A 16,130-nucleotide genomic window follows, 5' to 3' on the forward strand; every position below is an offset into this window, starting at 1 on the left:
AGCTAGGAAGAGGCTGGGTAATGGCGGTCGGGTAGCGCGAGCTTTTAGCCTAGCATGGAGTCCCCCTCGGAATATTACTTAAGTAAAAATACACTGTATTATAATCAAAACATACTTAAAGCACTAAAAGTAAAAATATTCATTATGGCAAATTTAACATTATTGTATATCAAACAATATTACTGAGTTATCATTGCCCAAACATTACAGTGAACCACACATTTAATGTTACAGCTGGTAAGGGTGGAGCTAGTTTTAATTAATTATCAACTCAATTCAGTTTTATTTGTATAGCACCAAATCACAACAAAAGTTATCTCAGGACACGTTACAAAGTAAGGTCTATGCCTTACTATTATTATTATTATACTATTACTGTTGTATTATTTTAACAAGCCTATATGCCTTTAATTATATGTTTATATTTTACATACAACTGAGTAGCTTATGAATTTTCCGCCAGAGAGCAATAAAATTTTATGATTATACTGTAATTTTTGTATTAATCTTCTTCTGAAAAGTAACTAGTAACTAAAGTTATAAAGTAAACATAGTGAAGTAAAAAGTGCATCTAAAATGTAGTGAAGTCAAAATATGAATTAGCAGAAAATAAAAATACTCAAAGTACAGATACCTCAAAATTGAGCTTAATTATAGTACTTGAGTAAATGTATTTAGTTACTTCCCACCACTGCTTTTAAGTTCACTGCCTTTGACTTTACCATCTGGCTTTGAATGTCATCTTCCCCCAGTCATCTTTCTGTACCTGCTTCCTTTTTTCTTTTTGTAACAAAGTGATTGGTTTGGAGAGATGATAAATAATAATTCACATCCTGCACTTACTCACCAAGGTATAGTAAAAAAAAAAAACATCACAGCTGAATGACACAGATAAAGTTAAACCTTTCATTACAGGGTTGAAGTGTGAAATGAAATGTGAGATGATAAAATAACGGTGTATTTCTTGTGTGCAGCTCCAGTGCTGGCAGTGAATTGCCCAAGCCTCCTGCCTCAGGTCGACCAGGAGGAGCAGCAGAGTCCAGAGGAGAGCCCTGACCTTCTGGACAGCATCTTGTGGATGGCAGCACCCAAAAAAAGACGCACTATAGAAGTTAACCGCACTAGAAGGAGAGCTGACAGCAAACTAATAAAGCTCAAGGTACACTGATTAGATCCTCTCAGGGATCTATTCACAAAGGATCACCCTAAAACACACCTATAATGAGTACTTAGTACTTTGATCAGTTCATAAAGATTACATCAGTACACCTGTAATTAGTCACAATAGTCCACACACTTTGTTGTGAACAGTTTAACTGAGAACTCCTGTGTATGGAAGTCACTTAAGAACTTCTGTTGTGGGGGGACGACCAAACCTGCAACCTTGAATAGACTAAAGGTTTAGACCCACTTTGTCTTTCAAGTTCTTTATTAGAAGCTTCTGCTGCAGAAGGGCTCAGTACATACAAAAAGAGGTTGAGAGAGCAAAGATTCTCTCGCAAGGTTAAGAAGTTCTTTATACACAGGAATAAACAGGTGCAATCAACTATGGGAGAGGAAGGGAGCAAGTTTCAGTGAGCAACCAAGGTCCTTATCTACAGCATGTTGAGGTTTTTTTGGGGCACACAGTTCCAGTCTTCAGTCACAAAGTGTTTAACAATTTCTACCTTTCTCAACCTCGTCCCAGGACAGACTACTTATAATTCATTAGCATTGCATATGTAATTAACAAATACACATTATTAACTAATTGTTTCCATGCTGTGGTTGTTAACGTCAAGTCAAGGATCTTTATTGTCATTATGTATAGCACAACAAAAATTTTTCCGGCAGCTCTCGGCTTAAAAGACAGACATATTATTTACATCACACACAATTGTATAAGTCAGTATAAAAATATGTTTAAATAAAAAGGTATGCATGGGACCTAATCAGATCAGCAGCATGTTAGCAGCAAAAGAGTGTGATTATTATTGATATTAACTAATGTTATCTGTTGAAATTAGCTGGTTACACATAAAGCTGTATTGGTGTGTATATTTGTCAATAAGTTACAGGAAGCTGTGATATAGAAATGCCAGTGTTGCCTCTACATAGTCTGACCCACAGTCTTCACTCTGTCTCTGTCCCTCTCATAGACCAACATTGAGCCTTGTCCAGAATGCGGCCACTTGAAGCAGAAACACAGCCTGTGTGGCTTCTGTTATGCTAAGGTGTGCAAGGAGACCGGTCTGATTCGTCATCAGATTCAAGCAATGGAAGGAGGCCCACTGAGGGCCCCGACTGTCGAGACAGTCGTGCTGTATGAGGGTGAGACACCAAGCCAGCAGGACAAAGACAAGAGGATAGTGGAGAGGGCCAGAAAGAGGCCCTCCTGGTTCAGTTATTAAGGCTGTTTGCTACGTACCTTCAAACTGACGCGTCTGGTAGGATGCACACTGGCGCTCTATTTGAGTTGTAAGCAGTATATTTTGTCAAGGCTGTTATTCAGTAAATGAAAGAGGGTGATGCAACGCATAAAGGGGTCTGATTATTTTAACAGAACTGATACAGGAGTGTGGATAAACACTGGAACATCAGGCAGTCATTTTCACTTATCTTTGTGAAGATACTAAACTATATGTGTAAAGTGTGGCTACAGAAAATCCACCAAGAATTTGAAGCATTTCATACAAGATACCATGGTTTATTTTTGTGTCACTGTTGAAGCAGTTTGTCAGTTTGTTTGTTTTTTTTTTTGATTGAGAGACATTTACTGTAAAATATTTGAAATAAATTCAGGAACCAGGAGTATCTACGTTCACTTTTTTTAATGTCAGTGAGAGCAGGCATTGCACAGAGCAGTGAATGCATTAGTTGAATAGTTTTTAGCTGCATATGTATTTCAGCTCTTCAGGCTTTTTAATTACAGGTGAACTCCTATTTTATAATACAGTAAGAAACAACAAACGTTTACCAACTGTGCTCCAATGCTATTAGCTGCATGATTCATGTCTTTTCTTAATAAAATTACAACAAATGACTTGTCGGGAGTATAGTTGTGTTAATGGTTTCTGTGTATCCCTGTTGCTTTTTATTCCTGTTCCATTTCTTTTTTAGATTTATATAGTATGAGCTTCCACGTTGCTATTGTACTAAATGGTTAGAAACAGCATTGTAAAGGGACCCCCAGTGAGTTGATATTATACCTTTGTAAATATTGCAGTACTTTTGAGTCTTTAAGGAGAAAACATAAACAATGGAAAAACAAAGCTTTTAAACCAAAAATGTATATGAAAGATTGAGTGGTAAGTGTCATTACATTTGAATTCACATCCTGCACTTACTCACCAAGGTATAGTAAAAAAAACATCACAGCTGAATGACACAGATAAAGTTAAACCTTTCATTACAGGGTTGAAGTGTGAAATGAAAGTTTTTATGTTTGTTTTTTTTTTTTTTTTTGCAGTTTGCAGCACTGAATACTACTTTGTACTCGGTTTACTTAGATTCACATGCACCTTCAGAAGAGTCCTGTCTCCCTGACAGTTACAGTATGAGGCTCCCACAAACCTAGATTAAACTAGAAATTTCAAACCAGTGACGGTGAAGTCGCGTTATACCATAGATTTATAGGCCTTGTATCATTAATTGCAACACAGGACTGTAAATAGAGATGTCATAGATGGAAGACAAAAAGTAACGTCCCATCATATCAGTACCAAGTAAGACTCCAATGATCTTGCCATGAAAACTGTAATAGGTGTTGACAGTGTGTACTTTAGTAATTTTATGAGAAAAGCTGTATAACCAGAAATGTGTATTATCACATGGGACAAAAGGTGAACAGTTTATGGGAGCCATCATTTAATACCCAAGACAGAGAAAATCAAAACAGCCCATTTCCAGACATCCTCACACAAACTATATGGCAATATGTTCCAAGAGATTAAGGAATAAGAATCTATAGTTATGTATCCAACATGAATATTACCAGAGTGATTCTAATGCATATATATATATATATATATATATATCATCATGTTTTCCTATTGTAATTTTAATTTGGTGAGTCTTATTTAAGGCTTATTAAATTATGATGATGTATCTTAGCATGCTATAACCTGAGAAAATGTTTGATAAAGTGAGATCAAAGACGGAAACTTCAGATATTGAACATTATTGTGTTGGAATTACTTTTTGTTTGTTTCCATAACATGTATTGATAATTTACAGAGTGAAAAACATGTATTTTCCATTCCCACTCCACATATTTCCAACATTCCTCAAAGTCAAATGAGAAACAATAGTGTATCTTTCTTTGCTGTCACTTTGTCTGAAACTGGATTTTCCCTCCTAATATGGCTTTTTTCTCTCTCTTTTTCTTCTCTCAACTGGACCTGCAGCTGCCAGTACTTGAGGTACACCCACATGAGACTTCCATTCTTCCTCTTGTCCATGTTCAGCAGATCTGCACAGTGTTTATCTCTCTTAAAAATATCCTTCAGGCCAGACTCCACATCCAGTTCTGCTGTGATGGGATCTTTGACGACCCTTATCAGCATGTTCTTCTCCATTTCCAGCCGCTGATCTCGAGGTTGGATGAGGGAGCAGTAAGCATTCTGGCGCTCCACGAGCAGACCTTCTAATTCCTTTAGAGCAGCAGTGGCCCGCTGGTACCAGTCATTCTCTAGCTCCAGGGCATGATGCAGCGCAGCACCTGCAGTGCCAGACTTCACCAGCCTTTGTTTCTCTGCCTCCAAGGCCGCTTGCTCCTTGTAAGGAAGAAACGAGAGTTTTGGGTTGTGAAGAAGAGGCGACAAGTTAGAAGGGATGCACAAACCAGTAGTGGAAAGTGACAGTCAGAGTGTGAGGATGGACTTTACCTGTTGTAGCTGTTTCCGTTCTTCTATCAGTTGCTGGCTCTGTGAAATGATGGCCTGCTTGTAGCCTTTGACCCTCTGTCTCTCCTTCTCCAGCTCCAGCTCTAATGTAGCCACTGCCCTACTCCTTTCTGTCAGTGTCTCTCGATACCGTGCCTCCATCTCGCTTTTGACCGTGGACACATCCATGTCAAACTGGGATTTGACCTTCTGGATCTCCCTCTGAGAGTCCCTGGTCCAAATCCAACCTGAAGGTATTGTAGGGTGGGGTTGGAGGGCATTAGACAAAGGAGTGTGCAGATATTTAAAATATACTGCCATGACCTGAAAACTAAATTCTAAATTTGCCAAAGTCCAGTCTTGAATTACCTTGTATTTTAATTTTGAGAAAGTTGTTAGAGTTAACATGGCAAAGTGTGATCTCTTACAACCTCTGTCATTTTTTTTTGTACTTTATATTCAATGGCACAAACGTTTTTCTCCTCTGCATGTTACCCTGTTAGCAAACCCACTTTTAGACATATCTAGTGTAACTTACGAAACGCAGCCAGTCCCAGCATAGGGACCAGTAGGGCGTAGTTCCACTGGTTGCCATCACCGGCCCCCACCCCGCTTCCTCTGGGGTCTGGTTGGATGTTCCATCTGGGAGGGTCATTCAAGTTGTTCATGGAGGCTAGTATCACACGCACAAGGGAGAACAAAATATCAGGAATAATTGCCTCCTTTAAATATATATTATGATAAATATTAAATGGATGCTTTTTCAGTTGCAGTGTCTTATTATGCACACTGCTAACACTGATACTCTGTAGTAACCACCAAGTCTTTATTACAGGGCGCCAGCATCTATGAAGGGGCTTCGTTATAACCATAACATGATTATAAAGTTAATTGCTAAGTCTCTCGCTTCAATAGACTGGACAGACAGTTATTTGGTACTGTCAAAAAACAAAGTATGAATGACTTGGAGGTTTGACAGCCCAGCTAGCCACAAACAAGTACAGCTATTAGCTAACGTATTCGCTAACATTTAGTTTACTGGCTTATGCTCGCTGGAGTATTCACACAAACATAACAAGACATTATAGCTATGTGAATCTAACAAAAAACTTATGTTGTCTAATAAAGGTATGGTGCTATGTCTCACCTTCAAAGAAGAGTATAGGTCACTTAACATTTGTTCCTGCGCACCCAGGTTCCACAAATTTTACGCTTTAGCAGTCCAATCATTCGACGGAGGGAAATTCACAGGTGTTTACTTAAAAAAGTCCTATTATTTGTAGATATTGAAAACGATGTGTACTTATTTTGAATCACTGTAATAACCGATATACGTTTTGCTATTAAAATCACGTCAGTAAATGTTTTAACTTGGTAACCATTGGAAGTAACGTACCTAACACCCCTGTTTTTGGAGCGTGGTTTCGTCCAGTGCAACAGAAAATGCGATCCTCCACTGTGCTTCAATTGTCGGCTCTGTACTAGGCAATATGGCGAGTGTCTGTACTGCGTCGCGACTCCTTTCCAAGAGCGTCCTAACGTTATCTAAAACAAAAGCAGTAAGTGATAACCACTGAATAAACTTGCATTTATTTATATGTGTTCTGTTTGTGTGTGCTGAATGTCTCTTTACACTAACGTTGCAGCTCTGACTTGCGTCACAGGTAACAGCTAGCTTAGGGTTTCAGTGTGACACCATAATAAAAGCTGTTTTAATAGTCCATCAAAATATTGGGCTATATTTAGCTATTGCATATTACAGATGGTGAATAAAATTTTCACTAAGTTGTAAACATAAACATAATAGATATTTGAGCATTCGGTGTTAATTCAATTAATTTTGTATTTTTTAAAAATAATTTTATCTTTGTGATCCATAAGCATAGAGGCAAATTGAGGTTAAAGCAATTTTATAATGATGCCACAGGTCATCAAAACGACCTTTAAGCACCAAGTGCGCCACAACAATGTTTTCTGTAGGTAAGCAGTCATCATTAGCATGGATAGTATTGCCCATTTGAGCCACGGTGTTGCTTTGTGTGATTTCTCCAGAGAAACAAACGGTTCTCTTTTCTGCCAGGTCCCTGCTGCTGCATTTCAGAGTTCCAGGAATTTTCACTTCTCCATCTACGGCAAGAAGAAAAATGCCCAAGTGTCAGATGATGTGAGTTACATTTACTCTTTTATGTAGGTCGGCATTTACTGTGGTTAGTAGTATGAATGCATGTTAGGATATGGTGTACACATACAGTCATGGCCAAAAACATTGGCACCCCTACATTTCTATCAGATAACACACCACATCTCCCAGAAAACTTTTGTGAGAACCACAATAGTGGAAAAGCCTGGATAGTCTCAAGCCTTCAAGTCCATCTCAAGAGATCTGGCTGTTCCTGTGTCCACTGTGTACAATATTGTCAAGAAGTTTACAGCCCATGGTGCTGTAACTAATGTCCCTGGACGTGGACGAAAGAGACAAATAGATGACAGACCGCAACGAAGGATTGTTCGAATGGTGGAAAAAGAACCTCGATCAATTGACTGTGTGTATGGCATTATGAAATCTGAAGACTACCAGTGAATTCTGGGTCGCAATGTAGGGCCCAGTGTCAGAAAATTTGGTCTCTGTCAGAGGTCACGGGTCTTACAGCAGGACAATGACCCAGAGCAGAATGCAAACAGCACAAGAAATGGTTTCAGACAATGTGCTGGAGAGTTCTGAAGTGGCCAGCAATGAGTCCAGATCTAAATCCCATAGAGCACCTGGGGAGAGATCTCAAAACAGCAGCTGGAAGGAACCCTGCAAATCTGAGAGGCCTGGAGAAGAGTGGTTCAAAATTCCAGCAGAGAGGTGGAAGAAACTCACTGATGGTTACAGGAAGTGATTGATTTCAGTTATTTTGTCCAAAGGGTGTGCTATCAAATATTAAGTTGAGGGTGTCAATAATTCTGTCCAGTCCATTTTTGGAGTTTGGTGTGGAATGGATCAGATTTGGCTTTTTTCTGCTTTTTGTGTCATTCCAATGCAAACAAAAGAAATAAACTTGAGAATACCAAAGGGATATGTGATTGCAACAGTTTTCTGTGAGAAGTGGTGCGTTACCTGACAGAAAAGCAGGGGTGCTAATATTTCTGGCCATGACTGTATGTAGAAATGTCATTTTGTTCATTACACCTGGTGTTTATCACAATTACTGTGTTCAGAAATGTAGACTGATCGCTTTGAACTGGCCTTTATGCAGACTCGCAACACATTAAAGATGCAATTTCCAGTGTATGCAAGCTAGTAGTTATTGTTCCTCCTTCATTCTTTTCAGATCTCTACTCAGTACTCAGTTGTGGATCATGAGTTTGATGCAGTCGTGGTAGGAGCTGGAGGAGCAGGACTTAGAGCAGCTTTTGGCCTGTCAGAGGCTGGCTTTAACACTGCCTGCGTCACCAAGCTCTTCCCCACCAGGTCTCACACTGTTGCTGCACAGGTATAACTACACAGAGAATTTATTTTAGTTTGCTTTTCAGTATAATTTCTTCAGGCTCAAATCCAGTTACTTTGAGCAGATTGGGATTGTGGTACTGATTTGTTATGTAAATCTAAGGCTTTAAGTAAAGACAATCAGCAGTAATGTTTCCTTTTCATTTTGTTAAAATTATGAACATTAACCTGGCTCATAGGGTGGAATTAATGCAGCTCTGGGAAACATGGAGAGTGATGACTGGCGGTGGCATTTCTATGACACAGTGAAGGGATCTGACTGGCTGGGGGACCAGGATGCTATCCACTATATGACAGAGCAGGCTCCTGCTGCTGTAGTGGAGGTAAGATTTCACCAAGGATTAATTGATGCCTTAAAAATAACAGATTAAGAACTCCTGTTCCTCTCTCATTTTTCCTAGCTGGAGAATTTTGGCATGCCATTCAGCCGCACTGAAGATGGGAAGATCTACCAGAGAGCCTTTGGAGGTCAGAGTCTCAAGTACGGAAAAGGAGGCCAGGCTCACCGTTGCTGCTGTGTAGCAGACAGGACAGGACACTCTCTACTGCACACACTTTATGGACGGGTAAGTCCACACGCTTGTTCTCCCTTTTGTCTCCAACCTATTCCTTATACAATGCAAAGCTGCTTTTCTGTGGAGCACCATTTACTGTAACTTAATTTTATGTATCCATCTGCCCTTGTGTGTCCTGTCTAGTCGCTTCGTTATGACACCACTTACTTTGTGGAGTACTTTGCCCTGGATCTACTGATGGAAAATGGAGAGTGTAAAGGAGTGATTGCTCTCTGCATGGAGGATGGATCTATTCACCGCTTCCGAGCCCAGAATACTGTCATTGCTACTGGGTAGGCATTGCATTCGCTGTTTGTCAAAACACAAAAGAAACAACCCTTTGTTGTCATTGATAGCTGTAGTTTGCGAGTTTATATGAAACATAGATAAGGTTAAAGGATTTTATTGTCAATTCACCATATGTGCAGGACATACAGAAATCGAAATATCGTTTCTCTCTCACCTAGAATTGGGTGCCATAATATTTAGGAGCTAAAGTAGAATAAACATAGGATAGAATGGATTTATCCTAATTACATTAATCCAGTTCTTTTTCTAAAAGGTACAGCCTGGAGAGGGTCTTCTTCACGCTGGCTGCGGACAGACGCACAGCCTGTTCGCCTGGCCCGAAATATTTCTTACAATGTGCATGTGTAACCAAAAGTGTGTGAAAGTTTATGAATGAGTTTCATCTGTCTTTCCAGGGGTTACGGAAGGACCTTTTTCAGCTGTACATCTGCCCACACTACTACAGGAGATGGAAATGCAATGGTGACCAGAGCTGGGCTGCCCTGCCAGGATTTGGAGTTTATACAGTTCCATCCCACTGGTGAGAAAAAGAAACTTATTAACTTATTGAGCCATATAATGGTTCTACTATTGAAGCTTTAAAACAGCAGAGATAATATTTATTTTGAAAGACAGTTGCTTTAGAACAGCTGTTATAGCTACATACTTAAATGACATGTATAGGTTACTTATAATAATTTTAGTAGAGGTATTCTACTCTAAGTCCATTATTTTACTGTACTACTTACAGTGCCTTGCGAAAGTATTCGGCCCCCTTGAACTTTGCGACCTTTTGCCACATTTCAGGCTTCAAACATAAAGATATAAAACTGTAATTTTTTGTGAAGAATCAACAACAAGTGGGACACAATCATGAAGTGGAACGAAATTTATTGGATATGTCAAACTTTTTTAACAAATAAAAAACTGAAAAATTGGGCGTGAAAAATTATTCAGCCCCTTTACTTTCAGTGCAGCAAACTCTCTCCAGAAGTTCAGTGAGGATCTCTGAATGATCCAATGTTGAGACTTTGACTTGGCCATTCTAACACCTGGATATGTTTATTTGTGAACCATTCCATTGTAGATTTTGCTTTATGTTTTGGATCATTGTCTTGTTGGAAGACAAATCTCCGTCCCAGTCTCAGGTCTTTTGCAGACTCCATCAGGTTTCCTTCCAGAATGGTCCTGTATTTGGCTCCATCCATCTTCCCATCAGTTTTAACCATCTTCCCTGTCCCTGCTGAAGAAAAGCAGGCCCAAACCATGATGCTGCCACCACCATGTTTGACAGTGGGGATGGTGTGTTCAGGGTGATGAGCTGTGTTGCTTTTACGCCAAACATAACGTTTTGCATTGTTGCCAAAAAGTTCGATTTTGGTTTCATCTGACCAGAGCACCTTCTTCCACATGTTTGGTGTGTCTCCCAGGTGGCTTGTGGCAAACTTTAAACGACACTTTTTATGGATATCTTTAAGAAATGGCTTTCTTCTTGCCACTCTTCCATAAAGGCCAGATTTGTGCAGTATATGACTGATTGTTGTCCTATGGACAGAGTCTCCCACCTCAGCTGTAGATCTCTGCAGTTCATCCAGAGTGATCATGGGCCTCTTGGCTGCATCTCTGATCAGTCTTCTCCTTGTATGAGCTGAAGGTTTAGAGGGACGGCCAGGTCTTGGTAGATTTGCAGTGGTCTGATACTCCTTCCATTTCAATATTATCGCTTGCACAGTGCTCCTTGGGATGTTTAAAGCTTGGGAAATCTTTTTGTATCCAAATCCGGCTTTAAACTTCTCCACAACAGTATCTTGGACCTGCCTGGTGTGTTCCTTGTTCTTCATGATGCTCTTTGCGCTTTAAACGGACCTCTGAGACTATCACAGTGCAGGTGCATTTATATGGAGACTTGATTACACACAGGTGGATTCTATTTATCATCATTAGTCATTTAGGTCAACATTGGATCATTCAGAGATCCTCACTGAACTTCTGGAGAGCGTTTGCTGCACTGAAAGTAAAGGGGCTAAATAATTTTGCACGCCCAGTTTTTCAGTTTTTTATTTGTTAAAAAAGTTTGAAATATCCAATAAATTTCGTTCCACTTCATGATTGTGTCCCACTTGTTGTTGATTCTTCACAAAAAATTACAGTTTTATATCTTTATGTTTGAAGCCTGAAATGTGGCAAAAGGTCGCAAAGTTCAAGGGGGCCGAATACTTTCGCAAGGCACTGTAAGTAGTACAAGTAAAGGAAAAAAAGCCAGTCAGATATAAACTCGTATGTGCAAGGATTTCAGAAGTAAATTATAGGTAAATAGACAAGTAGTGTGTGACCCAGGATTATCTGTTTGTTCTCAGTGTATCCAGTATTTGTATTCATAAATAAGGGTGGAATTATGTCTTGCATTCATCAGAATGTGAGGATTGACTTCCCTTTTAACATGTGAATCCTTACAGGGATCTATGGAGCTGGTTGCCTGATCACAGAGGGTTGCCGTGGTGAGGGAGGGATCCTGTTAAACAGTGAGGGAGAGCGTTTCATGGAGCGTTATGCACCCAATGCCAAAGACCTGGCCTCCAGAGACGTGGTGTCCCGCTCCATGACCATAGAGATCAGAGAGGGCAGGTGAGGTCTAAATATATGTGGGTGTCTGTGTGGCATTTAACTATGTGCAGGTAGAAACTGATGCCTCTGGTTTTGCCCTCTGAGCAGAAAGACCGAAACTATTAAGTTTGTGTTTCTTAATTCCTTCAGGGGTGTTGGGCCAGAGAAGGATCATGTGTACCTGCAGCTTCACCACCTGCCTCCTCAGCAGCTGGCCACACGGCTGCCTGGTATCTCGGAGACGGCCATGATCTTTGCTGGAGTTGACGTCACTAAAGAGCCCATCCCAGTCCTGCCCACTGTTCATTACAATATGGGTGGAATACCCACAAACTACAAAGGACAGGTCGGTAATTTGTGCACTCTTGTGCATCTATGCACATTTGCTCAACAAGGTGACACCCCTTTGAACTTCTATCCATCAGGTGATCACACACAGCAACGGAGAGGACAAGGTGGTTCCTGGACTGTACGCGTGCGGCGAGGCAGCCTGTGCCAGCGTCCATGGTGCTAACAGGCTGGGCGCCAACTCTCTGCTGGACCTGGTGGTGTTTGGCAGAGCCTGTGCCCTCACCATCGCACAGGAACACACACCTGGTGAAGACCTCTGCTAATGAGTTTTATATGAATGTTTTTAAGTTTAAGTAATTTAAAAAATATATTTTAGACTGGGTAATTAATGATGAGTGGGTTAGGGCTCGATAATATATCTAATCTGAATTCACTATCAAGTTGAAACAGATTACACATCAAGACAGATTTCATGTGTTGTGTAATTTTTTCCGTTGCTCAAATGTGGTGTAAAAGTGAGGTGGTCACATTGGTGAAACATTCATTCTTCTTCTGTTGTGCTTTTATGTAAAGCCACCAGTTTGTCAACATTATTTTACAGGCCCGATTATAACTGACATCAGTGCTTTAGCGCACATTGCCCTTCTTGTTTCACTGCTGACATTTTTGCTTTTTTCTTCAGGAGAGAAACTGTCCCCTCTGAAGCCCAGTGCAGGGGAGGAGTCTGTGGCCAACCTGGACACACTGAGGTTTGCCAACGGGAACCTGAGAACCTCTGAGATCAGGCTTAACATGCAGAAGGTACACACACACACACACACACACACACACACACACACACACACACTTACTTACTTAATGAGACCGTTTTTTAAAGAAAACTCATAGTTGTATTTAGTCACTGCACACTAGGTGCCATGTACTGTTGTAGTAGTAGTAAGCTGTATTCTGCAGCCATTCTGAATGTCTGTTGCCCCTCACTTTATCAACTGGCCTGTGCGGATCTGTGTTTCCTTTAACAAGTCCCTCACAAACATGGCCTATAACCAAGCAGAAATCATGCGGCATGTCTCTTCCTGCCTCTCCCTACAGACCATGCAGGCCCACGCAGCAGTGTTCCGTACCGGCCCTGTTCTGAAGGAGGGGTGCGACAAGGTGGATGCTATTTACCAGACTCTGGATGATATTAAGACCTTTGACAGAGGTACTGCACCCCTTTGTCTTTTTCTTTTCAGTTCCAGCTTCTTTCTGCAAACGTGCAACAGTATTACTTGTTGATATACTGTAAGTCATACAATACAAAGAGCGTCTTCCTTTTTTTCTCCTCCTTTTCTCTAGGCATTGTGTGGAACACAGACCTGGTGGAAACTTTGGAGCTGCAGAATCTGATGCTGAATGCCATCCAGGCCATCCACTCGGCTGAGCAGAGAAAGGAAAGCAGGGGAGCCCACGCCAGAGAGGATTACAAGGTCACTATGTACTACTTTGTCCGTTGTTCTTTTTTCCTCTGCTTCTTCTTTGTCATTGCTAGTGTTGTCCTTTTCTTTGTTCTCTGCTTATCTTAGATTAATTTAGATCATTCTCCTACTGTTTGCTTTTTACTTTGACTTTTCCTATCTCTTGACCTGTTGTTGTCTGAACTGACTATTATTCTTTTGTAATGTCTTGATGGTTACATAAATAAAACAGCTCTTGATGTCTCACTTGTGATTACAGCCAGTCTCCCCTCTGACTTTATTTTTTTGAACTATATTGTAGGAACGTATTGATGAGTACGACTACTCTAAGCCTCTACAGGGTCAGGAGAAGAGGCCCTTTGATCAGCACTGGAGGAAACACACTCTCTCCTATGTTGACCCCAAGACTGGCAAGGTACACTCCCTTTCAGTGCTCTTTGATGCTGGCATCAGGCTATTAGACTGCTCTGATAATCGTACTTAAATTTACAGGATAATAGAGTCAGTAATATCTAATATACCTTTGCTTCTGTCCAATCACAGGTGACCCTGAAATATCGCCCCGTTATTGACTCCTCTCTGGATGAGCAGGACTGCGCCCACATCCCTCCTGCCATACGCTCCTACTAAAATCTCCTCTCCTCCCTCTCACCCCTCCTCTTATGTTCACCTCACTCAGTTAGTGAATGCTTCTTTAAATATTACTTAAGACTACATGATCTGTAACAGAGATGACATTTTGGTGCAAATCATCCATTGCACATTTGTATTCATTTAGAAAAGTTCAAACATAATTGTGGTTTATTTCAGCCTTGCATTTTGTGTGTAAATGTGGCTAGTGCGGCTCTAATTATGCAAATTTTGCATCGCCACCTCTGTTCTAGAGATACAGGGAAATGAGAACTCCCTCAAAATAGCGTACAGTATACAGCAGCAACCAGCCTCCTGCAGCTTTCTAAAGTCAACTTAATTTTCATGTGATTTCAAACACAAGTAAACTTACGAAGTAGCTGTCTGGAATAACCGTTTCTAGAGATCTGGGCTAACTTGCCAGCTGGCTTTGCATATGCATCCACACATGCTGGTTTGTTTGCATGTGTGAGGCTTATGTCCACTCCAGTTATACTGTCTTCTGAGGAAAATGTAAAAGCAAAGTGCAACACCTGATTATCTTGTGGTCCATTATGAGGGTTAGTCATTGTACTTTGGCTGTTAGCTGTGGTATCTGAGGAGGAGCTAAATTAAATGGAAGACAGACAAAGGATGGAGACAGAGAGAGAAAGTCAGCGAGACTGCTGTGAAAGACACCACATCTAAAGAAACTGGCGAACTCATGGCCACTGCTCTCCACACCCAACTGAGAAGAAAAACCTTTACTGCTTGAGGTAGTGAGTGCAAAGTAGACATGACCCACCCAACCACAAATAGCCCTGTTTTGGGGAAATATGATAGTTTGAAATAAACTAGAATTATCCTTCAAATATAATACTGTCTCACTGGCTTCATACCCGTTTGTCATCTTCCTTTTCATCTCCCCTATGTGCGTTTTGCCTTGATTGTATCTGCAGCAGGCAGATTGCAACAGAATATCATGACCTCTCATACTGTGTGTGTGTGTGTGTGTGTGTGTGTGTGTGCAAGTGGCCAACTGCTACTTCAGCCTCCAGCTTAGGGATAACATAAAGAGAATGACACATTTATTTAAGCAACCTTTTGTGATGACACAGCACTTTCATTTCCTAGTCTTGCCCTTCATTAAATGTTTCTTTTAAAACAACTGTCCTTTGGCTTTCTGAAGTGAAGAAATAGTGGAAGCGATTGTAATTTCAAGTTCGCATGCCACTGCCATGCCGCACGGGGATGTTTTAAGTAGCTATGTAAATATTGCATAAATATACAATAATCCAAGTCATACTGTATGTAGTCGTCACAGTATGAGGTCCTTTCTCACTCAGTGTTCTTCAGCCTTTGATAGTATTACTGCTTGTGAGACTTCATACAGTATGTTTGAGGTTTCAGTTACAACATATCTCCTGTTCAGTACATAATCAGCTGTTAGACTTTATCAAGTGTAAGGTATGTTTAACTCTTCACTACAAATGATAAACAAATGCAGCAGCTTGGATCTGTTTTGGTGGCTCAGCTGTTGGAGCTGGTGTTGCTGTTGTTTTGTCCTTCAGTAGTCATGAATTATTTAGAACGGAAACAATGAGCTCCTCCACTTGAGGCAGGCACTCTCCACCAACCTGAAGGGAACAAGCCGGGCGCACCCTTAGAGATAGGGTGAGGAGCTCGGTCACCCGGGAGGAGCTCAGAGTAGAACCGCTGCTCCTCCACATCGAGAGGAGCCAGCTGAGGTGGCTCGGGCATCTCTTTCGGATGCCTCCTGGGCACCTTCCTAGGAAGGTGTTCCAGGCATGTCCCACCGGGAGGAGGCCCCGGGGAAGACCCAGGACACGCTGGAGGGACTATGTCTCTCGACTGGCCTGGGAACGCCTCAGCATTCCCCCGGAGGAGCTGGAGGAAGTGTCTGGAGAGAGGGAAGTCTGGGCATCTTTGCTTAGACTGCTGCCCCCATGAC

General features: G+C 41.1%; 3 protein-coding genes across 3 annotated transcripts in view; 2 read left to right on the forward strand and 1 right to left on the reverse strand.

Annotated features, from left to right (window-relative positions):
* mrpl32 (mitochondrial ribosomal protein L32) overlaps positions 1–3,695 on the forward strand; it is a 7,139-nt gene extending 3,444 nt beyond the window's left edge. Inside the window, exons 2-3 of the mRNA XM_020597221.1 lie at positions 975–1,159; positions 2,139–3,695. Coding sequence (XP_020452877.1) covers positions 975–1,159; positions 2,139–2,390 — 437 coding nt within the window. The 3' untranslated portion in view covers positions 2,391–3,695. The remainder of the gene's footprint in view (positions 1–974; positions 1,160–2,138) is intronic.
* A 576-nt stretch (positions 3,696–4,271) lies between these two features.
* ccdc127a (coiled-coil domain containing 127a) lies at positions 4,272–6,316 on the reverse strand. Its single transcript, XM_020597242.1, has 4 exons — positions 6,259–6,316; positions 5,401–5,535; positions 4,866–5,110; positions 4,272–4,754 (listed from the first exon to the last, which is right to left on the reverse strand). Exons 2-4 carry the CDS (start codon positions 5,528–5,530, stop codon positions 4,272–4,274), a joined length of 858 nt encoding a protein of 285 aa, XP_020452898.1. The 5' UTR covers positions 5,531–5,535; positions 6,259–6,316.
* Positions 6,315–15,615, forward strand: sdha (succinate dehydrogenase complex, subunit A, flavoprotein (Fp)). The gene is made up of 15 exons (XM_020597222.1): positions 6,315–6,421; positions 6,943–7,026; positions 8,180–8,341; positions 8,535–8,678; positions 8,757–8,921; positions 9,054–9,202; positions 9,614–9,738; positions 11,654–11,822; positions 11,952–12,147; positions 12,227–12,398; positions 12,775–12,893; positions 13,185–13,296; positions 13,431–13,561; positions 13,851–13,964; positions 14,093–15,615. Exons 1-15 carry the CDS (start codon positions 6,353–6,355, stop codon positions 14,177–14,179), a joined length of 1,998 nt encoding a protein of 665 aa, XP_020452878.1. The 5' UTR covers positions 6,315–6,352; the 3' UTR covers positions 14,180–15,615.
* The last annotated feature ends 515 nt before the right edge of the window (positions 15,616–16,130 follow it).

The sequence above is a fragment of the Monopterus albus genome, unplaced genomic scaffold (genome assembly GCF_001952655.1).
Source record: "Monopterus albus unplaced genomic scaffold, M_albus_1.0 scaffold33.1, whole genome shotgun sequence".
Lineage (NCBI taxonomy): Eukaryota > Metazoa > Chordata > Actinopteri > Synbranchiformes > Synbranchidae > Monopterus > Monopterus albus.

What these genes read in the sequence shown, in the direction of transcription:
- sdha (XM_020597222.1), top strand. Translation starts at nt 6,353, where the DNA reads ATGGCGAGTGTCTGTACTGCGTCGCGACTCCTTTCCAAGAGCGTCCTA. An exon ending in TGCACACACTTTATGGACGG is followed by an intron (nt 8,922 to 9,053) that starts GTAAGTCCACAC and finishes TGTCCTGTCTAG; the next exon opens with TCGCTTCGTTATGACACCAC. An exon ending in CGCACAGGAACACACACCTG is followed by an intron (nt 12,399 to 12,774) that starts GTGAAGACCTCT and finishes TTTTTTCTTCAG; the next exon opens with GAGAGAAACTGTCCCCTCTG.
- ccdc127a (XM_020597242.1), bottom strand. Translation starts at nt 5,530, where the DNA reads ATGAACAACTTGAATGACCCTCCCAGATGGAACATCCAACCAGACCCC. An exon ending in GCTGGGACTGGCTGCGTTTC is followed by an intron (nt 5,111 to 5,400) that starts GTAAGTTACACT and finishes CAATACCTTCAG; the next exon opens with GTTGGATTTGGACCAGGGAC. An exon ending in AACGGAAACAGCTACAACAG is followed by an intron (nt 4,755 to 4,865) that starts GTAAAGTCCATC and finishes CTTCCTTACAAG; the next exon opens with GAGCAAGCGGCCTTGGAGGC.